Genomic DNA, 24,142 nt, shown 5'->3' with positions numbered 1-24,142 from the left:
ATATAACCATCACTGAGTACTTAAGTGGGAATAAGGCATTGCCTGAATATGTGTAAGTGTACAATGCTAGAAGCGAATACGGGATTTAATGCTTCATCTTCGCCAGTTTACCAGAGCTCAAAATTATAAAAGCTACGGAGTTTGTATTGCTGCACCTCAAGGAGGTTCAAACAGCGACTGTGGGCATAGCACCATTTTGTTCTCTTTACAGCAGCAGCGCACCTAGGTTCTGCTCTGCGGCTGGGACCCACCGGAGCGCGCTGCGGTGTGCCAGTGGGAGAAGCCTCAGGCAAGCTCCAGCCTCTCTCTGCAGGCTCCAGCCTCTCTCTGCAGGCTCCAGCCTCTCTCTGCAGGCTCCAGCCTCTCTCTGCAGGCTCTCTCGCTCTCTCTCTCTCTCCAGGCTCGCGCTCTCTCTCTCTCTCTCTCTGCCACTGCCTCCGAGCTCGGCCCGAGCTCTGCCCGAGGCGGGGCCGACAGCGGGCCCCGCGCTGCCGCAAAGCGCGCCGGCCGAGGCGGAGCCGGCCGTGCTCTCTGTCGCGCTGCCGGAAGCGCTTTGCGGCTCGGCGCCCCTGATCCACGGCCGGGAAACCCCGTCCGGCCTTTCCGCGGAGCCGCCGCTGAGGGCAGGTGAGTGTCGGGGCGCTCCGGCTGCGCCCGCCTGCGTCCCCGTTCTCACCCCCGCCAGCCCGTGCTCACGCCGCTCCCGCTCTCTTGCAGGAACAGCCATGCCGGCCAAGGGTCCCCTTCAGAGCGTCCAAGTCTTCGGACGAAAGGTGAGGCGCGGGCATGGCGGCCTGCACCATCTGCTCCTCGCTCCCGGGCTGGGCCGCGCCTTAGGGCCGTTCGTGCTCGGGGTTTCTCGGCCGCTGCTCCTCGCCGGGGCCTTGCGGCGGGGCTCGGCCGCGGGAGGGTCTCCGGGGTGAGTCCCACCGGGCAGCCCACATGTCCCGCTCTGTGGCTGCCGGAGCGCGCCGTGGCCCTGGGGCGCTGTGGGGCTGAGGGGAAGTGTTTGCTCCCCTCAGGAGTGGGTCTGGGTGGCCTCTCACCGGAGCCTTCGGGAGTGGCCGCCGCTGTCGCCCCTGTCCACAGCGGCCTGGCTTACCACTGCCGGTATCCGAGGGCACGTTGAGATGAGGTGGTGGCGGGAAGGTAAAGTTCGCTCTGTTGTATGGAATGCAGCGTCTCGAATAATTGACGGTACCAATGTCTTGTGAGAAAATAAACCACCAGACTACGGTATTAGACAGTGAAACTTGTATTAAGGTTCTGTTTTAAGACTGTGATTTTACCTGGAGGTGTAGGGAGAGATACTGTTTCGTTTAGTGTGTAATGTTAGTCTGCGGCTTAAGACTTAAGATTGCTAGATTGTTAAAATGAAATCTAAGTTCCTGCTGGTTGTGCTAAAGTGAAACGCTGTGTTAATACACGTTTGGATTTTTAGAAAACTGCAACGGCTGTTGCCCACTGCAAGAGAGGGAATGGCCTCATTAAAGTTAATGGAAGACCTCTGGAAATGATTGAGCCCAGAACTCTGCAGTATAAAGTAAGCATCCACCCAGCCTCTGCCCTGCTTTCCCTTTATACATGTAATTGCTTCACACTGGAGACAAGTGGCTTGTCCTACTGAAAGTACCAAATTTTTGGTACCTAAAATACCTGAAATAGAGATGCTGTAATGAAAATTCAGTAAGTTGCACTTCTGTGATGGGGGGGTTTGCTTAACAGTTTTCACTCAGTGTGAAGTATCTTCTGCACTTCCTATGCCCTCATTTTAAAATGGTTATTTAGAATTTCATATAATAGCTGCTGAATAATGCTGACAGAATCTGAAACTGTCTAGATTGCTATAAAGAAGAAAGTAACCTACAAATTACTTCAGGTCTTCAGTTTTAATGAACTTGACTTTTTTTTTTGTATGTATTTATGGCATTCTAGTTAAACTGTTCTCTTGTTCTTAATTCCTATGGACGTGTGCTTTGTTGTTTAGATATTTGAAACTTAAATAAACCAAAGACTTCAGTAAATATGTCTTATGACAGCTCTAGTAGATTTCAGAGAGCTCTGCAGGAGGTGTGCTTGACCTTGGTGTGTGCTTTTAAAATCAAGGCTCTATTTTTTTGAAGATTCAATAACACCACATTTGGTAAAGCTACTACAAGCTCTGATCCTCATTACAAATGGATTTTCTTCGTGTTTGTTTCCCAGCTGCTTGAACCTGTTCTCCTCTTGGGGAAGGAACGGTTTGCTGGTGTTGACATCAGAGTCCGTGTCAAGGGTGGTGGCCACGTAGCACAAATCTATGGTAAGGATTTTGGTGGGATTTCTGGTGTGGGCTGGAATGGGTAAAGCCACTGGTGGGTTGACACTGGCTGGATGCCCAATGACCACCAAGCTGCTATATCACTCCTCCTTATCTTGATGGCAGGGGGGGAGAAAATAAGATGGAGAAACCTTGTGGGTCAGGATAAGGGGAGATTAACAAAGCAAAAGCAAAGGCTGTACACTGAAGCAAGAAAGACAAAAGGCTTCCATCAGCAGGCAATGTTCAGCCACTTCCTGGCAAGTGGGGCCTCAATACCTTTAGCTGTCGCTCTTTGCTTTTATTGCTGAGCAGACATTCTCTGGTATGGAATATCCCCTCTGGTTGGTTTGGATATCAGCTGTCCTGGCTATGTTTCCTCCAAGATCTTGCCTGCTCCTAGCCTAATGGTGATGGAGATATGTTGTAGGCACAGCCTTGATGTTGTGCAAGCACTGCTCAGCTGTAGCCAGAACACAAACCAGATGAGAGCTGTCATGGGAAAATCATCTCAGACAGACCAAATGCAGCCACATATTTAAGAGGCTTAAGTTTGGAATAGTGACTTGCCAAAATGTTCTTTCTCTACTGTGCAAATGTAGTTTTTCATCAGGACATGTTGGTTGCATTTTATGTGCAAAGCTGTAACAGCATAAGTTGAGTAAAGCAAAACAAAGTTTAGATGAAATGAACAAGAACTACCTTTACAGTGACAGTATAGTTCAAATATATTATGCAGCTGAGCACAAGGATTTTCAGAGGGGTTTAGAAATTCTATCCTTATTCCATTCTATCTTTATTCTATTCTATTCTATCCTCAGTTGTATGTTTCCATGTTGTTCAGAAGTGATTTTCTAGTATGAGCAAAGCTAGGCAGTTTTCCCCTTGCAGAGAAGGCTGGGAATATGTTTGCATTAGCTGTTGATAAGAGTTCATCTTTACAAAAGATAGCTTTGTTCTGTTCTTAATTTGAATGTACTTTGTGAAGTGGAGCTGAGGCTGCATAAAAAGCAGAGGCAAATTTCAGGCCCAAACTCAGTATCATTTGTTTTTCACAACATTCATATTTTTATCAAAATCCTGATGTTAATATTTTGACAGATAAGTGTAACAACATCCTGACAGTTACTCCCATTCTCTTGGTTTGAGTTCTGATTGCTGTAACTGTGCTAGGTTTTTTTTGTATTGCCATGTTCTAGCACTCAGACCATCCTGTTGGCCCTTTTGCCTCCTTAGTTTTTCAACTAATTTTGTCAAAATTGACAAAATCAATTTTATCTTTGTTGAAAACTGTAGGCATTTCAGAGAACTGTTTCTAAAGGTTTTGAAAGTCGACTGCTTGTAGATAGAAGATGAACCTACTTTAGTACTCTGGAGAGAAGGTGGTGATATAGCCCTTGTGCAGTTTCTTGGCTAGCTGGTAGCTGTCAAATTGGCAAATGAATTGTGGGTGTTTTTAAGATTAGCCAAAGTAAGGGTCATGTGGAGTATGTGGGATGGGATATTAAAGAGAGAAAGGACAATTTTGCAGTAAACAAAACTTGCACATTTCTCAGATAACCAGCACTTTGTGTTTAAATTTTAAATAGATTTGTAATCCTTACTGATCTTTTATCTTTTTTTGACAGCTATCCGTCAAGCTATTTCCAAAGCTTTGGTGGCTTACTATCAAAAATGTAAGTAACTTTGATTGTAACTGGAAATGTATGGCTTTTGGTTGTTTTATTGCAAAAAGTATTAGTATGGGTTTGTTCCATGTGAAACTGCTTAAATTAAAGTGTTTTTTTTTTTTAAACAGATGTTGATGAAGCTTCCAAGAAAGAGATCAAGGATATTCTAATCCAGTATGATAGGACTCTGCTTGTTGCAGATCCTCGCCGTTGTGAATCCAAGAAATTTGGAGGACCTGGTGCTCGTGCACGCTACCAGAAGTCTTACCGTTAAAATTGGTCTCTAATCATGTGGCAGTCAATAAACAGAAAGAATTTGATAATTTTCATGTTTCTAAATTGCTTTTTCTTGAGTGAATAGATTTTTTCACTGTGTGTTAAATTGATACACAGAGGGATTTATTTGTATTACAGTAGAACCAGAGGGTTGATGGCAATTGTTTTTTTTATCCTTTCATAGTAATTCTGGATAGGTAGGTAGGGTTTTAGGAGTAAAGAAAAGCTTCTGTTGAGGAATGTGTGGTTATCCAAACATAAAGAAGTCTCAAATCCTGGATTTTGCAGGCACATGAAACAACAGAGTGGTTCATGGACAATTTCAGTCTTTGCCTATATGGTAGTTGTCAAAACCAAAGTAATTACAGGGGCAGGGGAGGGGAGGTGTGTTAACTCTTGCGTTACCAGAAAATGCAGAGACTGAACCCTGGGCTGGTACATCTAAATGTAGGAAACTTAAAATACTTCAATATAGTATTTTAGAAATCTAAATCAAGAATTTTGTATTTTAAGATTAGGTCTGAGGAATTAATCCTTCAACCACGTGTTCACACAGTACAAGCCCAGAGGAGTAACTGCTTATGTTATGAGCTAGGTGAGGCAATTTGAAAGCCTTGGAGGAAGAAAGGGTGAAAAAAGTGAGTTGAAAAGTAATTTTCAAAAATTTGGCTACAGGATGTGCATATTAAATGTAGGGGAAGTTTTAGTTCCTGTCTATTTACCCAGGGACACAAATTCTGAGGAAATGTGGGATGAGCCATCAAGAGTCTTTGGAAGACTCATTCTGTCCTTTGGAAGAGGTGCAATTAAGGGAGTGAGGCTGTGGATACAAACTGACCCAACTGGTGTCAGTACAGTCCTAAGCTGTTTCCTGTGCTTGTAAACCAGTTTGGAGTGGAAGTGGAAGAAATGCTAGACACAGAGCCCAGCTACTGCTTGCTCTCCAAACCTGGTATTTTAATGCCTCTGTATGCTTGTATGGCAGTGCTGGGGTTGTCATAGGGGCACCTTGGTGCTTGAGATTTTTATTGGGCTTTGTCTAAGCATTTGTCATGAGATGTCTGCTTTTTTAATAGAAGAGTATACTCAGAGTTACTCAATAGTTAAATGTGTAGCAAACAAATTCCTTCTAAAAAAGGAATGCTGCATCCATCTCCCCATTTTAGCTGTAAGTTTCTGCCACAAAATGACCGCATTCCATGATTTGAATAGAAGTGCAATGCTCATATTCAAACCTCTCATGCTTCTGTTGAAGCAAAGGGGAGTGTGCTATGTTCTATCACCAGTTTACATACCAGGATTATTTGGTTTTACACAAAGCAAATGGGATACTCCATCCCAGATTCTTCTTTGGCAAGATGCATGATCTGCTGTCCTGAGTCCCTCTTTCCTGCACTCTAAGCTCCTGGGCTGTTGAAAGTTGCCGTGCTCAGCCTCCTGGCTTGGTTTTCCAAGGGAAAGATGCTATGCAGAGCTAACTTTTCATTTTGATCGCTTTAATTCCTATGGGTTTTATGAAGACTTGTGTCTTGATGTTAATTAGCTTCAGCTGAGGGAAAATAGTCTCTAGTTGTTTGGCTGTGTGACTGAAAAGTAATGGCTCACTCATTGCTTAGGAAATGCTTCCTGGCCTGCCAGTTGGCACATACATACTTTGTGCTGTGGCTTGTCCAAAGCTGATTCTTGTCTGGCTGTTAGATCTGTGGGATGGAGAGGAAAAGAGATGATGCAAAATTGTGCAAAGTTGTGGTGTGAAACTTAATGAGGCAAGGGGAGATGGAAGACATGATGCCAGTAACCTTAGGGGTAGATTTCACCATTATGAGGAAGCCTGATGGATCTGTTTTTCTGCTCACAGAACAGCTTGTAACAATTGGGGATTATTGTTTTGCTGTTCTTTTGTGGAAAGACTGAAAATAAAACTTGCATTGCTACTAATATATTCAGAGATGGTATCTGCATGCCATTTCTTAAACCAGAAGACTCTTAACATAATAAAAATGCTTTCTGAACGGAACTCTAATCCTATAAAAATGCCCCATTAATCCTGCAGAGTGATGTCATTCTCACACACTTGCTTTCTAAATGAGGAATGTTTGTAGAATTGGACTGCTGTCTGCCTGGATAGCTGAAAATTTTTATTCTGAGAAGTTCCTTACTGATCACCCACTAGAGGGCTTAACTTCATTGGGAAACTAACCACTGTAAAGTTTGAATGTGTTTGTAAAAATGTCTCCTTTCCTCATGTTCTGATTCTGCAGGAATGGTAATCAAGCACTTGTCATTGAGCATCCACTCTGGACAGAGAAATGCATCCCCAAAGAAATAGTGAGAGTTTGATCTTCAAACCATTAGGAAGGTTCTTGAGCGGCTTGGGAGATGGTTTCCAGAAAAGATAAAATGCCCCCAGCCTCGTGTTGTCCAGCTCTTTCATTGGTTTCACCAAAGCTAATCCTTAGGAAGATCATCTGTGCACAACAAAATGTGGCCTCACTTGAATTCTTCATTGAAAATACTGTACTTTGTTAATGACAATGGGCCCACTTTCAAACCAGGGTAATCTTGTGCCCATGGCATGGAAAGCAATTATTATCAGTTGTTTATAATCCTGATGAATGTTGTGACCTCTATATATTTAAGTCCTCTCAAACATTATACTGGAAAATTTATAGAAAATTTATCTTGACTTCAATGTGCAAATATATTACTGCTGGAATATTTAAATTTTATTTTTGAAGAAAACATCTGTAACTTAGAAATGTAACACTGGCATTTTTAAAGTGTGGACAAGTGTGTTCTGTGTTGTGCTTGTTTTCTTACAAAAGCAATTATTTTCTAGTGCATTTTTTTCTGTTCAAGTTTTTCAGTAGTGCCCGTCTGGGAGTATTCTAATTCTTGCGTAGATAACATGTTTTGTTGCCTTGATATAATTTGATTTGATTTTTTTAATCTCAATATAGTCCTCCTTACAGTTACAGTTCAAAGTACTTGGCTGAATAATTCTTTTTCCTTAGCTGACATCCTTAATGCACTTTGGACCTAGCTGTTTCCTACCTTGCTTTGGGCTGAGATGTCTAAACTTTATGAAGCCTATTGCTTGAACTTGCAAAGTTCCTTTGCAGCTAATAAGGCTTGGCCTATTTTTAAATATTAGGAATTAAACAACTGGGAAATACTACATATATCAACTTTGCTATAGAAAAATTGTTAAAAAAACCCCACAAAACCAAACAAAACTCACAAAAAAGCTATTTTGGATAGATTTTCTTTTTTTCTGTTAAACCGAAAGAGTTAATTTCTATTAATATAACAATAACTTAGTTGTGAAACTGCATATGAAGTATGGTGAGAAATAGTCTTGAGAAAGGGAGGAATCCCAGATCAGATTTCTCAAAAGAGTCTGAGTTTCGAACACTTTCTAAACCAGACTTCAACGAGCTTGACAGTAAGGTGACAGAGACTCATGATGAAATTTGGAAGATGTAATACTTGGTTTCATCTTGAGAGCAGTCTTGGCAGTAGGTTTATGAGATAGTGAAAATCTGTTTTCTGTAAGTTCTTACATAAGTGTTCAAAGTCTGTGAATGATTACATCAGTGTGTCCTTATGACCTAGGAAAGCACTTCTTTTGCTTCTGTTTGTGGTGTGGAGTGGTTTTGGATTGCATACTGCAGGTGCAACTGAGCTGAGAGATGCTGTCCAGCTGCAGATAGCCAATCCATGGGAACAGCCCAAAGCCAGTCAGAAGTAAAAACAAAGCAAAAAAATACTCTTGAAATGCAGCTACAGGAATGTCAGCCTCTCAGATCCAACAGTAATAAAAATACTTCTTAAATACTCCACACAGAGTGTAGTGCTACACATCAGTTTGCAATAAGTACCCTTGTGCTATCAGTGATCCCAAACCTTCATCAGTGCTGTTGGCTGCTGTGTGGACAGAGTTTTGTCCTTGTCCATGCTTGGATAACTTGGCTGAGTTTTCATTTGCTTTCTCATGTCCATCTGGGGAGCAGGAAAGAGAAAAGGCTAGAAGAAAGGGTGGGAGAACTTTTTACCCAAGAGAGGCCATCAACTTCTGAGTTTTACTTGGGTCCAACCACTCTTTCTGCAGCATGCTCCAAGGGTCTCACAAAGCGCCTCCTAGGAAGAATGGAGGGTAGGCAAAAGGTAGGCTTTGCAAAATAAAATGAGCATCAGCAATTTCAAGTAGCATTATTTGTGTTTTTAAAGCTGTGCTTTTCAATGATTCTATTTACATTATGGTAAAGCAGGCAAGGGACTTCTATTTTAAATCATGATAATTTTTAATTTTGGTAAAATTATGTTTTTATATTTTAAAAATAATTAGAAATGAAACCCTTTGGCCCTGTTGAATGCTTTCTCCTTTTTCCTAATACAAAATTTTCATAACATTAAAACTATAATATAATTATCCTCTGAGAAGCCTTCTTCTGTGCTATAAGCAAACTATACCCAGAATAGTCTTAAAAAGCCAGATGTATTATTTAATAGAAGTTCATCTCTCTCCTTCCAGGACAGGAAAAAACCAATATATTAGTATGTAAAATCATGCAGTTATAATTTATACAGTGGTATTATTTCAGTATCTTGCAAAATTATTTTGCCGTACTAAGGAGCAGAGAATAGCCCTCAACTCAAGCCTCAATGCACACAAAGGTTTGTGACGACAGAAGGATCTCTCAAACCACCATGACATGGCAACATTTCTGTCATTGTCTGCTAGGTTATAAAGGGCCGATTCAATTCAACAGGGGAGTAAGGCTCGCAGGTCTGGTGGAAGTGTAACTAATACAGACTGTGCTGAGGAGCTACCATGCATTGCTAATGAGAGACATGCAGCCAGGAAGTCGTACGCAACACTCGCAAAGCTCCTGGAGCTGTATGTAGCTACCAAGCTTGATGTCTCCTGCTCCCTTCCTCTTTTGCATTGCATTGTTTATATTAATGAGTCCAATTATCTAACCTCTAAAGGATTTCAACACACTGTAGAAATACATAGTTGTAAGATGCCATATAATCAAAGCCATTAATTTTGATAAATTCCCTTTTTCTAACTTAAACTGAAATGAACATTGTAGGAAAGCTCAGTTTAATGATACCATGGAATATATTCTTGCTTCATTCACTGCTGTCCACTTTGCAAGGTAAGAATTTAATTCCATTTTTTTTGTAGTAATACTAATTTTTACAAAAATTTTTCTAAATATTTTAATATTACAGCTAGTTCTATTTCTATCATATTTTTTAACCTTGCTGGCATTTGTAAATGCAGTTTAAACAAGTATATATCACCATTCTCTTTCACAGGTGTAGAAACTAAAACATAAATCTTTTTTAAGAGTCATTTTTTATGTCTGAATTTGTTAGAATAGAATTATTTATGAACAAAATCTAACTTTCTTACCTTTATTGCTATTATTGTCAGATGAGTAGCATTTAATGATTTTCAATGAGGTAAGATTTTGTTTGAACTGAATGCACCTGCAGATTGTTTAAACATTTTTAGACTGCTAGGGTAAATAATTGCTCTTCTAATTATAGAAATTATCTTATTTTCTATATAATGCAACTGGATCCTATAGATAGTTTCCTTGCTACAATTATAAAGATTTCTAATGTAATAAAAAAAAATTTTTTGTGATTTTGTTTGGTTTTGTTTATTTGCTGGCTTGTTTTAAGCATGGACTCATTTTAAATTATTTACAATTGAGTCTTACAAACAACAGTCAGAAAGATACTATAACCCTGGAGGTTTGATTCTGGAAAGCTCTGAGTACCTGTTCTATTTTACCTGTTTACCTTCTCTATTTTTTTGTTCTGAGCCTCTAAAGAACTATGAACTCTTTTCACTTCTTCATGGTAGCATGTACCAGAATTACAACCATGAAAACCTGCAGGAGAAGACTGTATGAGAGAACCAAATTCTTAGGAAGGAGTGCATATAGTGCTACATTCCTTGGATGCAGAGTTTGTACAAAGTTGCCCTGGAAAACTTGGGATTGTTAAACCCTAAAATTCAATAATGTTGTTTTAAACTTGACATTGCTTGCCAAGGGCAGAGTGATGCTGTAGAAAAAAATGTTTACCTTCATGATTTTTTAATCGACAGGATCTTATTGCAAGCTTTCTGTTTTGAGAAGAACTTTGAGGTAAGTTTTTATTCCTTATTTGTCAAGTCCTACAAACATAATAAGAATGAGCAAGTGCAATGCAGTGCAAGTTAGAAAGTAAAATATAGACTTGAATTCAATGTGTAAAATGTCATCTACATGTAGGTTGGATGTAGAACACACTTTCAGAATGTTTACAACTCATTTCCAAGTATTTATACAATGGGCATGGGTCCTCTGTTTGAAAAATGGAGGTCCTTATGAAAAATGATGCTTCTATGGTCTTGAGAAAGCTTAGAGGAATAATGGAATGAAAACAGCATGAGATCATGATTTCACAACTGGAAAAATACATTAAATGAGTATCCATCTACAGTTTTAACTGCATAATAAAATCCTAGCTGCTATTTGAAGCACAGAGAAGTAAGTGCTATACAGCCTTAAAATAAACATTTTCAATACAAATTTTCACATAGAAGCTGAAATCCAAACAAAACCCAAACTAGGCAATGTTCCTGATCCCATTGAATTAAATGGGATCTATGCCATCAATTTCAATGAAGGCATCAAGTTGGATGTAGCTTTGTGTGTCTCATGACTTCTAATACATCCAGGGGACACACGGGAACGTCAAATGATATGCCATAATATGGAGTGATGATAGAACTAAGTGTGTTTTATAGTTTGATGCCCTTGCTTCTAAACTTAATCACAAATTAAAGTTGGCTCCAGCTGGAGAGTCATCTCTTGCTATCAAAAGTACCATCAGAGCATATTCAAGCAACACTCTGGGGAATTTGTAGCCACTGACATGCGGCATGAAGTAAATATGAAGCTGGTTTACAATTTTGTATCCTGTTGTGTAAGTCTGTTTTGCCTATTTATGTCTCCCCAATGCTCTAGGTACCTCCCTGTGCAAGCAGAGATTGGAGTGCTGTCCAATTCTGTAAAATGAGACACAGACAAAATAAAAAAAAAAGAGAAAAGAGAAAAGAATCACCTTTTTAAATGTTAACCCAAGAAAGACCTCTTTGATAAAGTGATAGTAATCAGAGAGAAACACTTCTCTCTGGGGACTTGCTTATTCAGGTTGCTCCAGGGACCTTTGATAATACAAGATCCTTTTTGTTTTCTTCCAGAAATGAGTCTAATGCAACTCGACAGAAAAGAGATCTTGTAACAGCCGAGGTAGGTTATACCTCCAAAAGCAGGAGGGTGGGGAAACCCTCCTCCCTTTTCTGCTCTGGGCCTTTGCCATCCTTACAAATGACCCTTTGTGGGAAGATGGGCTGCAGTAACAGGAGGACAGTGAGGAGGAGGAGCAGCTACTCCCCACCTGCTCACCCCGTCTGAGCCGTGGCCTAATGCCTTCATTCTCCCTCAGCAAAGCACTCAGTGAGTGACCTGCCCTGCCGAGCCGACTGACACACACCACGGGAAATAAACCCGGGACATCTCTGTCTTTTGTGGGGGTGAACAGGATGTGGAAGGCTGTTTGTGTTTGTGAGAGGCACAATGGCGGCGCCACTGGCAAGGCTCTCTCCTGGACATGGAGCCCTGGCTGCTCCGGCCCAGCCCTGGTTCCCATCGCCCTGACCCCACGCTGCCTCAGTGCTGCATCCCAGCAATGTTGTGCTGAAATTCAATCCTAAATAGAGGAATCTTGTTCCCCCACTTGTACACACTTGGGCTATGGAGCCCAGCCAAGGGTTATGACCCCTTTGAAAGGGGTAGGCAGGAAGCCAGAGGCGGTCCCTCCTTGGGGTGTTTCAGGGAGCCTGCAGCCGAACCAGGGGTGATTTTCACCAAGACCTGTGAGGTCTGTGTGCTGCTACCGAGTCAGAATGCAGCTGCTGGGAAGCACGGCACTAAGGGGAATCAAGCCCCTGAGAGAAGCAGGACTGTGGAGGTGTCCTTGGAGGGCCCTCAGCAGGGAAGTGCTATTGCAACAAGGACGCGCTGCGAAATGATGCAAAGGCCAAAAGCAGCTTTTCTGAGGCGGGCAGCGTGGAGTCGCTATCGGGAAAAATGGAAATGGATTTTGTTGTGCAGGGAGGGAAGGGACCCTCTGCAGCTACCATGGGCATCAGGAATAATTTTGGTGCAGGGAGCCTTCCAAGTGGTGATTCAATGAAATCTATTTCAGGTTGATTTTAAGCAGATTGTACTACTTGGAAGCATCCCACAGCATATTTCCATTTGGAAAAGGGAGGTTTTTGTGTCATTGTGAGATGTATTGGCAAGACTAACCCTAAAATGTTCCTTGCACACTGTTGTTAACTTTGGGATCAATCAGTTCCAACTTGAGATGTGGAGAATGAGTGGAGTCAGGAGGGAAGAAAGAAATTAGCGTACAAACAAAGACTAAAAAGTTTCTTCACTTAGTTGAGCAGATGAAGGCTGGCACATAAGTCTGTGGGGGCTGGAGAAAGGTAACTGCTTTTCCATAGAACATCAGATAAGAAATAAATAAAAAACAGAGGGAAGAAGAGCTATTTAAGCAAAAAGGATCAGATTTATAAAGGAAGGGATTTAAACTGGCCGTGAATAAATGTAAGCGGGAAATATTTAAGTACTCGGCACTTCATCCTGGTAAACTTTCCAGTCAGACTAGTGGGGGCAAAAGCCCCAGAGTACTTTCAGTCTGGAATGGGATCAGTTCCTGGAAGGGAAAATGTGATGTAACAAGCTTTAGTGTCAGAATGCTGGGCCAGATGCAGGGCTTCCTCATAGTGTGAGGCTCCCTGTTCCTAAAAAGGAAGATCTCCTAGAAAAGAGATCAGCTTTCTCTTTTGTTTGGGATGAACCAAAATGCAATTCTGAAGGATGTCAAGGCGAACACAAAATCCATTGCAGCTAGATTTGCCATAGTGGGATGATCAGGGTGCAGCACAGAGCATGAGTCAGGGGAGCAGAAGCAATAGAAAGAGCTCTTCAACTAGGAAGACTATGATTATTTGAGTGAAATATAAATGCAAAACTTCCCATGTGGAACCTTGGTGATTTACTGGAACTGGAGGGCATGGATGAGAAGCCAGTAGTGATCTCACATAGCAGATGTATCTTTCCCATCTCCTCAAAAGCCACTGTGCTTCTCCTTCCCAGGCACAATCCCTCCAGCAGCACCCATGACTGTGCCATGCACTGGCTGAGATGCAAATTACTCTTCTGTATTATAAGTCCCAACCCAGTGTTTGAGTGCAAGGCCTCAGGCTTTCATCAATTAATTTGTAAACCACAAACACCCTAATTTTGCTCTTATGTTTCTCTGACAGGTTCAAGCTGCCTCTCGGTTGCACCATCATGGGGCCCTGATGCGAAGCCCACCAGGAGGTCAGTGCTGTGCTCCTCACCTGCAGGAGGAGAGAGCCCTGAAAATGATGCCATCCTCCCCTGTGTTACCATGGGCTGTGGAAGCCCTCTTCTTCATGTCCCTACAAAACTCTGTCCTGTCTCATTTTCTTATTTTCTCCATGTTAAATATGGAAAAAGAAATCGGTTAAAATTGTGCTTTCAAAATAAGGCCTTACAACCAAATCTGAACAGCTAATGAAACCAATCTTTTGAGATTTTGGGGTTTTTTTAAAGTTTAGCTTGATTACAAATTTTCATTTCTGACACTTTTTTTCTGGTCTTGTCAGAGGATGGAAGTCCGTCAGAGAGGTTTATAACTGGTTATGCAAAGAGAAAGGAATACTCAGGCAATGAGCATGAAGCTGATCCTGTAGGAATTTAAGCATTGGATAAACATGTAAAGCAGGCTCAAGTTACAGAAATTGTTTACAGAAAAGTTCACTGTATGCAACTTCAGTTGGAATTTTGCTATCTTTCTTGGAAAATGCCTGGGCAGGTGGCTTCTTTTGCAGTTTTCTATGTAAATGAATATATGAAATTTTACAACTCAAAATTCTAAGAACAACAAAGTATTTCCCCATTAGTGCTGTTATAGGAACAATAGTTTTCACTTTGTTGGTATTTTGAGAGTACCTATGTATATCTGGAAAGCAGTTCCTAAATGGAAAAAATTCAAAGCTAAGCATGAAAAGGAATTTTCACAATGATGGATGGTATTCCTAACCACTGGTAGCTTCTGTGTACCTTTAGAGTAAAGGTCCCATTTTTTTTCCCATTTAATATCACTAGCAGCTTTGCTGTGCCTCAATGGGAGTGGAAGGGCCTGTTTATTTCATTTACTTCCTGCCTTTTGCGATGCTTTTTAAATTTCCATCAGAAACATTGGAAGCTTTTGTATGTATGTAGGGTCTTAATCCTACTCCAAGAAAGCAAGCAACCATGTGTAATAACTGGTGAAGTTTTGCTTTGGGACTAGCTTTCTTTTCCACTTTTGGGGAATAATGATTTAGGCCCAACTCAATGAATGATTAGTAAAGGACAAGGATGTCTTAGCTTTCAAACAGACTATAAAACCATTTAATGTAACTGCTTTTGGAAAAAATTACTAATTATAACACAAAACAAGCCATTCCCATGGAATCTAAAGTCTCTGACTCCAGTCACCTCTGAAGTAGAAATAACCTTTCAGCTGACTTTTTTTTAGCATGTGAGGAAGGTTGTTTAAGACTGGTTTTGGCTCTCTAAAATATATATTCTGACCTGTTCATAAACTGAATGTACCATTTGTAGTAATGTTTAGGAGGGAGAAGCTGAATATATGTATAAATTTTGCTGAATTTAGTGAATTAGAATGATCTGTGTCCTGTATATTTTGAGATCAGCAGGACTGGGATTTGATTTCTTTACATGGGAACTTGACCTTTTGTTTGCTTGGAGGAGGTTGACCTTTTGCTCCTTTGTTAGTTTATGAGTCTCAAACCAAATGAGAACCTTGCTTCTCTTTTAACCAAGGAACACGAAGGATAAAATTAAGCATACGTTAAAAAATGGAGATAGCTGTTGGTTAATTTTCTCAGCTAGTATAGCGGCTCACGGTTTAACAATAAAAGGATTTAGCTGGGATCTCTCAGCCTGTTTGCAAAATACTGTATCTACTAAAAGGCTGGAATGCTTGCTTACAGGCTCATGTCCAGAGGAGTGCCTTAATGGAGCAGCCTGCACAGAGGCAGGTGACTGTGACTGTCAGTTATTTCAGGCTCAAGGAAGCAGGTGCCAAATTGGTAAGTTTTTTGGGTCAAAATAGTTTGGTGTCAGATTTCAAGGAGCTTTAGGATACAGATTTTGAAAAGTATACTGATACCAGCATATTTTTGATTATGAGAGAGGTAGCAGGCCTCTCTCGTTTGGCCAGTAGGAGTATTAAAATTATATACATTAGGGACATATAGAAAGCAACATCAGAAATGCCTACATTCCAGCACTTGGGCTGTAATGATATATAGATACCACAACAGATAGACCATTGTCTAGTAGATCAGTAACCAGACAGCTTTTTTTTATAGTTAGCTGAATAACCAAAAAACCACTGCATTTCTTAATTTCTTTTAACAAGCAGTGGCTTATTGCAAATTAAATTACCCACTATTTAAATACATTAGTTTCTGTAATCTGCTGTGTGTAGGGATCAACTGTTGTCTTCCAGGATGTGCAGAATATCTAAATCTCTTGCCTCTACTTGTAATTAAAATGTCTCCACTGAAGCAAATAAAAAAACCTAATGGTGATTTCACATGGCTAAAACTGCATATTTAAGAATAATAAAGAGTGCTGACTTTATTTAAAGTAGAAGACATAAGTTTATCTTTTGTACTTGCTAATTTTTGATGACCATGCTTTGTAAACTCAGTGTGTTCTCTTCAGTACCTAACACTGGTAAGGACCGAGATGGGATTTGCAAATCGTGGGGACAGTATAATTTTGAAACTTTTGATGGCATCTACTACTACTTCCCAGGAAATTGCTCCTATATATTTGCAAAAGACTGCAGTACTCTGGAACCCCAGTATACTGTTTGGGTAAGTATGTAAAGATGCCTTAGAAATTAGTATGTAAGTAAATATAAAATAAATAAGTAAAATAAGTAGAGAGACAATAAATGTACCAAACTGAGCATTAATTACTTAAATATAAAACTGTGGAAATGTGGAAAACTTCTGGAAAAGCCTAAACCTATGTATAGTAACTCAAAATACTGATGAAATTATAATCAAAAGAGTCAGCATATTAAAAATACTAATATTAAAATATTAATAAAGTACTTTTTACTCCTCCGATCCTTAATGGGATTTCTGCTCTCTCCCTTCTGGGGCCAAAAGTGGGTCTTAAACCAGACCCCAGAAACTTCAATAAACTTCAGCTATCAGGCTGTAAAAAACACTGAGTTACTGAGTGAAATGCAGACAGCTATCACTTGCCTACTAGCAAGGAACATGGCCCTAATTCACAGCTATTGGCACTCTATAAGGATCTGCCTCCCTGGCCAATGGGATTTGCTCCCTGTCTTGTCCCCTCCAGGGATTTGCATTCTAATTTTGGATTGCCTCTACGTCATGCAGATAAGATTAACTGCTCAAAAGCTTCATCTTGACCTATGTATGGAAAGCTCTCTTTTTAGTAATTTCTTCCAATTGCTGACTGTCCATGGTTAATGACTGTGGGTCAGGGAGAGTTCAAACCTATACCCTCTTAGAAGATAGATGACCTGTTTGTCAGGCTGGTGGTTACTGTGGGGAGAGGATACAATGCCATTATATTACCTTATTCACAATGGTTGGGATTGGTGCTAATTGGGCAGGGAAGAAGGGACAAGAGAGGTCCTCATTCTGAGCCCATGTGCATAGAGTGGTCAAAGGCATAAGGGCAGATCTAGATGCTGATTTCTGCTCTGAGGACTGTTCTTAATTATAAACAGATGACCTCTTCTTCCCTCAGATAACAGCACTTAGTGAAGATAAATCTACCATTAAAACTGGCATTTCTACCTACTTAAGTTACAGAGAGACCCTGTTACACTTGCCTTTCACAATTTCATTTTAATTATTTGGGTTCTGTATGCAGCTGTGACCTCTAAAAGGTTTTCAGAAAGTGCTGTAGTGAAGTTCAAGATTATATTAAAATCTGGAATCAATATGCCAGTGTATTCCAGTGGTTCTGGAAAGAGAGAAGGTTCTATTCAATTGCTGGAACTAATGTAATGTTTTACTAAAAACTGAAAATGTTTACTCAGCATAGTCATAAGTAATGTGAGACTGTAGACTGACTGGGCAATGGAGAGAAAAAATCCATGCCAAATCCTAACATTATGGTCCTTCTGGCTTTAATAATCCACCCTCAAGAGAAGAACACATAAGAATTATTTTGATTTTCCTTTATTGTTTTTCTGTCTTGGGACAGGTTTACATAGAAACCATCTGCCAGGGCTAATTAACTTTTATGTTGTCTTTAATATGATTATCTTTATACATGTAAAAATTCCTAATGCTTTTCCTGGTTTAGTTTATTTCACCCAAAGAAACAGTAACTGGTTTTTACTTCCAGATTTAGAGTCAGTCAAGGAAGATTCATTCAAGTATTCATGAGCACTATATGTGTTTACTCATAGATATTTTCTTCAAAACAGTTACATTTACAGCCTTCATCACTATGTTGGTAAAATGTTCCCAATTACAATTTTATTTAGTTTCACAGCACTGCAATTACAGTGCATTCACAGCATTACATTAAATGCTTCACAGCATTACAGTAAACTGGTAATGAAATTCCCATCCTTCCCAGAGAATGATTACACACACAGTAACAGAAGTCATATTTGAGCTATCTAAACTCTGTCTATATTTTAATCTGGGTAATGGTAGGCATCTAAGATTCAAAACACATTCCTCTCTCTCTTCAGTGATGTCTAAAATGAGCTCATAGGTGTTTGAAGCACTATAGGACATCCTGCAGGTTTGAGTGGCTCATTCCCACTGAGATTAATGAAAACTATGTAAGTTTTGCTCAAACACAAACCCGCAGTTTTCAAGTCCTGAGAGTACTGTATTCAAGCAAGGCAAGTTGATATGTGACTAAACCAATCCCCTGGCTCATTATGCTATAGAGAAGCACACTTCAGCAAAGTCTGCCCTTCTCCATTAGCAGTGCTGGAAAGCCAGTGCAAAATGGATTTTAACAGATCCGTGTAATTTAGATGCCTGCTGTAATCCGTGGGAGCACTTCCAAATCTCAGGAAATCCTGAGTGGTTGCGGAGGGCATGCTGTAGTTAAGCTAGAACCAGTCTCAGCTGGCAGGGAGAGCACTGCTATTACACTGAGGTTCTGTATTGGTTTGTAATCCTGTTTTATAGATCAGATCTCTAGAAACAGAGAAATAGGGGTGTTTTTTCAGTGCAAGTAACAAGCTCCTGCTTTGGCCTCTATAAGCTAGCTCACTAGTTTTAGATCACTGGCCTGTGATGGCATGCACTATTAAACAGTTGTTGTATTTCTCAGAAGTATTGTGTAGTGTGAACTTTGAGTTTTGCATATCTTTGTCATTGTGCCTTTGTAATATTCTAGGTATTTATTTGTAAACCTCTTTCAGTAACTAGAGCATAAAATTTTTAAATATCATAAATGAATTTAATAAAAATGGTGCAAAATTATTGAGGGCAAGCATTTATTCTTATTTTGTGTCTATTTTTTCCCTCAAAGGTTCATAACAGTCCTCACTGTTACGGCTCAGTATATACTTGTCATAGGTCCATCAGCTTATTTTTGTCAAACCAAGAAGAAATAATGATTTCAGGACATGAAGTAAGAAAAAATGGAATCAGGTAAGTGTTCTAATGGTGAGTTTTAATATTTTATTGCAAAAAGATAATGTGGAGTTTGGGAAACGGATGCTTCTTTCACAATCCGCCTAAATCAATTTGTTCTGTACCTCTATTGATCTCTTGTTGAATCTGGGCTGTGAGCAGCTGTAACAGTACTGATGTAATACCTGAGTGGGGATAGAATACACTCCCTGCATTTATTGTGTTCAGCTTCTCATCTGTAACCTAACAATCATTTATTCTGCTTTTTACAAAGTCTGTGTCAGTCAGTCCCAGCTAGTCCCTGGTGTATCCTGACAGCATTGTGCAAGGCTATCATTATTTATTATTGGTAACTATAATTAATATAAGATATGATCTTCTTTTAGATGAGTCTGAATTGGTTAAAGATCTTGAGCCCCTTTGGGGCAAAAGCTCTACAAAATATCTCTGAGGTACATCAAACCTCCAAATTTAGCTTTCTTTTTGTAAGTAAAAAGATATGTCCAAGACTATCATAAGTATATTTTACTGGTAGATAAAGTACAGAAATTTTAAGAAAGTTGTTGAGGGGCTTTTGTCATCCCCTGTAATGCCTTTAGTATCTGAGAATGGTCGCTATGGTGATACTGTTCAACCCAACAGAACAACTTTGGAAGACCAGGAATGGATCTGTGCTTATTGTTGTCCAGTGGTCTTTCACCAAAGGAGGAAGAGCTACAACTTTTTTGTCAGTGGTATTTTCTGTACTGCAAGTTTCTCCATTTGCAGATGTCTAAGCCAGTGCTGACCCAGTGCTCAGAAGGGCTGCTGGTGGCCATAGCACCATATAGCTCCTTGCCCAATGCAGCATGCTAGTGAACTCAAGTATTCCTCAATGTGGTGTGCCAGGCTTTGAAAGTAAAGATGCATTATTCTTTCAAGCCTCTAATTTGTACAACTGTACAACAGAAAGCACTCGTTTTTGATGGTTGATACAGAGAAGTAAACATAAGATAGTAAAAACATGATGATGAATTGAACGGAGTGACTTGTGTACACCCAGGAAAAAGTGTTTTTTGAATTAGAAGGTGATGTGGTAAATTTCTAGCATGAACCTCATCTCATCTCATCTGAGACCTTTGATGTAGACTATATTTTTCCAGATTAATATTGCCTCAGACAGTTGGAAATGCTTTCATTGAGAGGCTGGCTGACTATATTCTGGTGAAGACTACCTTTGGTTTTTCTCTTGCTTGGGATGGAAACTCTGGTATTTATATTAAGCTGACAGAAGATCATAAGGGAAAATCTTGTGGCCTTTGTGGAAATTTTAATGGCAATAAATATGATGACCTGATACTTCAAAATAGTAAGTAAATAGCTTATCCTTTGTGTGAACAGTTTCCATGTTCATTTAAAATGCAGTGCTGTATAAATATAATGCTGGAAAAAGGCAGTCCTGTGTCAGTTATTTCAGTAAAATAGTATATCTGCTCTACTTCTCTTCTTCATTAAAGATGCAAAGGTCCTAGTTCAAGAAAGTATTTATATGCATTTAGGCATCTTGCTCAGCAAAGCACTTGGGGTGTGTTTATCGTAGCTGACAAAAATGCCTTCAAACAATAAATATATAAACAAATATTTATGGTTTTCTCTATGTTTAAAGATGGAGGGAAGAGCAACATCTTGAGTCATTCTTTTATAGCAGCATCATAACAATCCTAGTTGAAATAAGTAAATTTCCAAGCTGTTTCCTGGGAGTTCCTTGTATCTCCTTGCTGGTCTAGTGGACTATGGGCCTCTGACTACCCTCTGGGATGAGGAGCTGCTTTGTGCTGTGTCTGAGGCAGAGATGAGTTTTTAAACTTGTATTCTGTAACCTAGGTAGGGAGGACTTCATGGGGACTTTTGTCCTACTTGAAACTAATGTGAATACAAAAAGAACAAAAAAAAAAGAACAAGAACAAGCTTGAAAATGTGAGGATTTTTCTCACTCTCTTATACAAACAAAATAAGATTATCTTACTGTTACCATTAACTGCTGAGAGAATCTAGTCCAATGGCTCTGCATGTTCTCAAATCACAAAAGGTGTCCCACAGTAATTTTTTTCCCTGTTTTCAATGGTTGGTAGTGGAGCTTTTAAACTTTCTTAGAGAAGAAATGCTCATTATACCCATCTTTACAGAGTCCTTAAAAATCTGCTAGAGTATAAATTTTTTATATCTTTTCTGCCATAAGAGCAGTAAATTTTGTGCAGTGACTTCTGCACACCAGAGTACAGTATGCTTAATAACTGGTTTAGTCTGCTGATGTGTAATAATAGAGAAAAGTAATATTTGGAGGAAATAAAGAATTCATGTAATCTTTCAAATTCAGTAATTTCAGTATCTTTAGATGCATTATCTGTTATAAAAGATTTCCACCTCATACCTGTCTTCATTTTCAGAGCTAAATTTTTTCACCATGATAATTACATCTAGCATTTTTCTTTATCAGAAATGATAGCATTATTGCAGTTTACAACTGAGAGACTAATGAATCACTTTAATATTGAACCAGCTGTATAAATGGTGCCTTGACTGTGAAAATTCAAAGCATGAAATTCTGAGATCTTCACAAGAACAGATTGCTAATTCAGATCCAAGCTGCAACATTTTTCTAAGAATTTCTAAATCTTATCAATCATTTGATATAATGATTTCTCTCTCCCAGCTAAACTACTTCCCTGAGTAGTGTAAAGGTAGCTCTTACATCTATCCTGAGTCTTCCTGTGTCCAAATGCTCATTATTTGTAACGCTTAAATAAATAAGCTGCTAAGAGGCATATCATATTCCATTTCAAAGTACAGTTTAAAAACCTCCTCATTTTCTGTTTCCTTATCTTCACCTTTAATGTCATCTTTATATTGCTTTAATATGCAAGACTGTGTATACAGAACTGTTTCAGGGACAATGATTTTATTTTGTGGTATTTTTTAAAGACCTAGAAGTTTTTTTTTTAATCCATGTAAAAAAGTACATAAAGTTTTTTTAATGTTTTAATAGAAGAAGAGTTATATCGACAGGTTCACCTCCAGATCAAATTCCAGCCTTTTATGTTTGGGAAGGGTTTTCTGCAGAAAGAACTACTCTGTCAGAGAGGAAGAAACATTTTAAGTCTCCCTCACTTATAAGTAAAACAGACTGAAGGTTAGAAGCTTATAGGAATTTATTTGTGGAGATCCAAGTATATATATCTCATTAGTGTGCTTTGTGGCTTTCCACATTGCAGTGTCCAGCTTTGTACCTCTTGTGCTAGAAGTTAGATTAAGTTTTCTATAGTACAGCTCTGTGAAAAGGAAAAACCCTCTAGATGATTTCATTTCAATATCTTGTCTCCTAGTTGTGTGTAGATATAGATAACCATAGCATAGCATAGAAATTTAACGTCAGATTCTTCAAAGTGGAGGCAATATACCCTTTTAAAACTAATTAAGAATGCAGAGGAAATGTAAAATTTAGTTCTTGCTGCTAGTATATGGAAATTTTGTGTCTGTTTTTTTTACTGCCAACCTTCTTGTATGTTTGTGTATCTAAGCCTGTTGCCATGACTTCCAGTCATGCATCTTGTTCATTAATTCTCCCATGTCCATGCTGTGAGGAGAGCTGGGCATCTTGTGAGTGTGTGTTGTAGGGCTCTTCCACAATAAGGGAAAAGGAGGGAGCTAATAGCACTAACTGACCTTTGTGAAACATGATGAAAAACTTCAATTGCTTCAAAGAAATATCTTATTTCTTAAGTATTCAATGCCTTACACTTGTCATTATTTGTATATTTGTTATGAAATTATCAGCTATTGCACTTAAAATAACCCAAGCCAACACCTTGTCATGTATTTTTCAATATTTTTATTTAAGTGTAGTGTAAAATACAACCTGAAATAAAGAAGGTTATTATTTTTCTTTATGACTCATGCTGTGAAATGCTGTTTTATGTTTTTGTGCTGAGAATTTTTTAATTGTTGCTCTCCCAATGTTTTTATGCAGTAGGTGAATATACAGAAGACATTGCTGAATTTGCAAATAGCTGGGCTGTGCAAGCCTCAGATGATATAACTTGTGTCCCTACTGCCTCGGATTTTTCCAGTCCTTGCTCAGCCAATGCAGAATCCACTGAGGTAAAGTATTTATATTTTATGTATATACATAGATCCATGCATATGTATGCATCTATTTTCTTAATCTTCCCAGCTACTGCTGGTACAAGAATCTAACAATATACACAATGTTGAAAAAGCCTTGAATGCATTGAGGCTTTGGGAAAGATTCAGATTAGGGCTGTTGCTAGGGAGTGCCTGAAGTTCTTCATACGTTTAGCTTAAAAGTACAAAGGCTCAGATTGGATGTGCCAAGTGGCAGCAGTCTGCTGGCAGAGCTCTTCATTACTGCATTAAACTTGGGCTCAGTTTCCAGTTCTGGCATCTTACACCTCATTATGTTAGTGACTGTGAAATACTGCAGAAATAGTTGCAGGTCAGCTACTGCATTGACACAAGATGCTTTTCTTGGTAATTTCACACTTTTTCATCCCGGGTGGTTTAGGACCAGCATGCAGTCAAGCAGGCCAAGGTATAGAGGACAAATTTTAGGAAGAATAATGAAAGAGATGTAATAGTAAATTGAGACAGCACCATGCTCAAATTTTAATGGGGATATAAAGGACCTTAGATTGGGGAAACAAAGCTAAAGAGAATGATGCCTGTTCAGAAAGTTTTGGCTAACTTCCATTTACTGATTCTCCTTAATGCACAGGACATATTCTTCAAGTGCCAAATATTCCTACAGTTTCCTTTTCTCAGCTGTCATGAAAGTATAGATCCGTATTCTTATATTTCAAGCTGTATGAATGATCTCTGCAGGTAAAGTACTGGAATTCTTGTGTATTTGATCTTGACATATGAAATGAATGCTCAGTCTTTTGTGTGGGACCAGAATGAAAGAACACTGAGGGAAGTTGGGAAGAACCAAGTTCAAAATGAAAAGAGACGGGATTTCTCAGGGGGTGATTTGTGTGGGAACAAAGGGCACAGAACAAGTCT

At 39.4% G+C, this 24,142-nt stretch overlaps 2 protein-coding genes and 1 long non-coding RNA gene across 11 annotated transcripts in view; 2 read left to right on the top strand and 1 right to left on the bottom strand.

The window, feature by feature from the left end:
• LOC111937262 (uncharacterized) overlaps positions 1-526 on the bottom strand; it is a 51,226-nt gene extending 50,700 nt beyond the window's left edge. The window contains exon 1 of one of the 2 annotated variants that reach the window (XR_015285490.1): positions 252-526. This is a non-coding gene — a long non-coding RNA (uncharacterized LOC111937262). The remainder of the gene's footprint in view (positions 1-251) is intronic. The other variant, XR_015285491.1, reaches the window with a different exon arrangement.
• On the top strand, positions 513-4,292 carry RPS16 (ribosomal protein S16). The gene is made up of 6 exons (XM_086884211.1): positions 513-627; positions 718-773; positions 1,442-1,543; positions 2,206-2,302; positions 3,928-3,975; positions 4,098-4,292. Exons 2-6 carry the CDS (start codon positions 726-728, stop codon positions 4,241-4,243), a joined length of 441 nt encoding a protein of 146 aa, XP_086740337.1. The 5' UTR covers positions 513-627; positions 718-725; the 3' UTR covers positions 4,244-4,292.
• Positions 4,293-9,260: 4,968 nt separating this feature from the next.
• The window catches only part of OTOGL (otogelin like), a 90,786-nt gene continuing 75,904 nt past the window's right edge, over positions 9,261-24,142 (top strand). For all 8 annotated transcript variants that reach the window (XM_086884210.1, XM_086884203.1, XM_086884209.1 and 5 more), the window contains exons 1-10: positions 9,261-9,410; positions 10,376-10,415; positions 11,516-11,564; positions 13,652-13,709; positions 15,413-15,511; positions 16,152-16,306; positions 18,981-19,102; positions 20,227-20,432; positions 23,091-23,221; positions 23,856-23,962. In XM_086884210.1, the coding sequence (XP_086740336.1) occupies positions 9,332-9,410; positions 10,376-10,415; positions 11,516-11,564; positions 13,652-13,709; positions 15,413-15,511; positions 16,152-16,306; positions 18,981-19,102; positions 20,227-20,432; positions 23,091-23,221; positions 23,856-23,962 (1,046 nt within the window). In that variant the 5' untranslated portion in view covers positions 9,261-9,331. The remainder of the gene's footprint in view (positions 9,411-10,375; positions 10,416-11,515; positions 11,565-13,651; positions 13,710-15,412; positions 15,512-16,151; positions 16,307-18,980; positions 19,103-20,226; positions 20,433-23,090; positions 23,222-23,855; positions 23,963-24,142) is intronic.

Source organism: Cyanistes caeruleus, chromosome 4 (assembly GCF_971803275.1).
Source record: "Cyanistes caeruleus chromosome 4, bCyaCae1.hap1.1, whole genome shotgun sequence".
NCBI lineage: Eukaryota > Metazoa > Chordata > Aves > Passeriformes > Paridae > Cyanistes > Cyanistes caeruleus.
This window is presented reverse-complemented; position numbering and strand designations above follow the sequence as displayed.

Coding starts and splice junctions, on each gene's coding strand:
- RPS16 (XM_086884211.1), top strand. CDS start 726: ATGCCGGCCAAGGGTCCCCTTCAGAGCGTCCAAGTCTTCGGACGAAAG. Junction 774..1,441: donor TCCAAGTCTTCGGACGAAAG/GTGAGGCGCGGG, acceptor TTGGATTTTTAG/AAAACTGCAACGGCTGTTGC. Junction 1,544..2,205: donor CCAGAACTCTGCAGTATAAA/GTAAGCATCCAC, acceptor TTTGTTTCCCAG/CTGCTTGAACCTGTTCTCCT.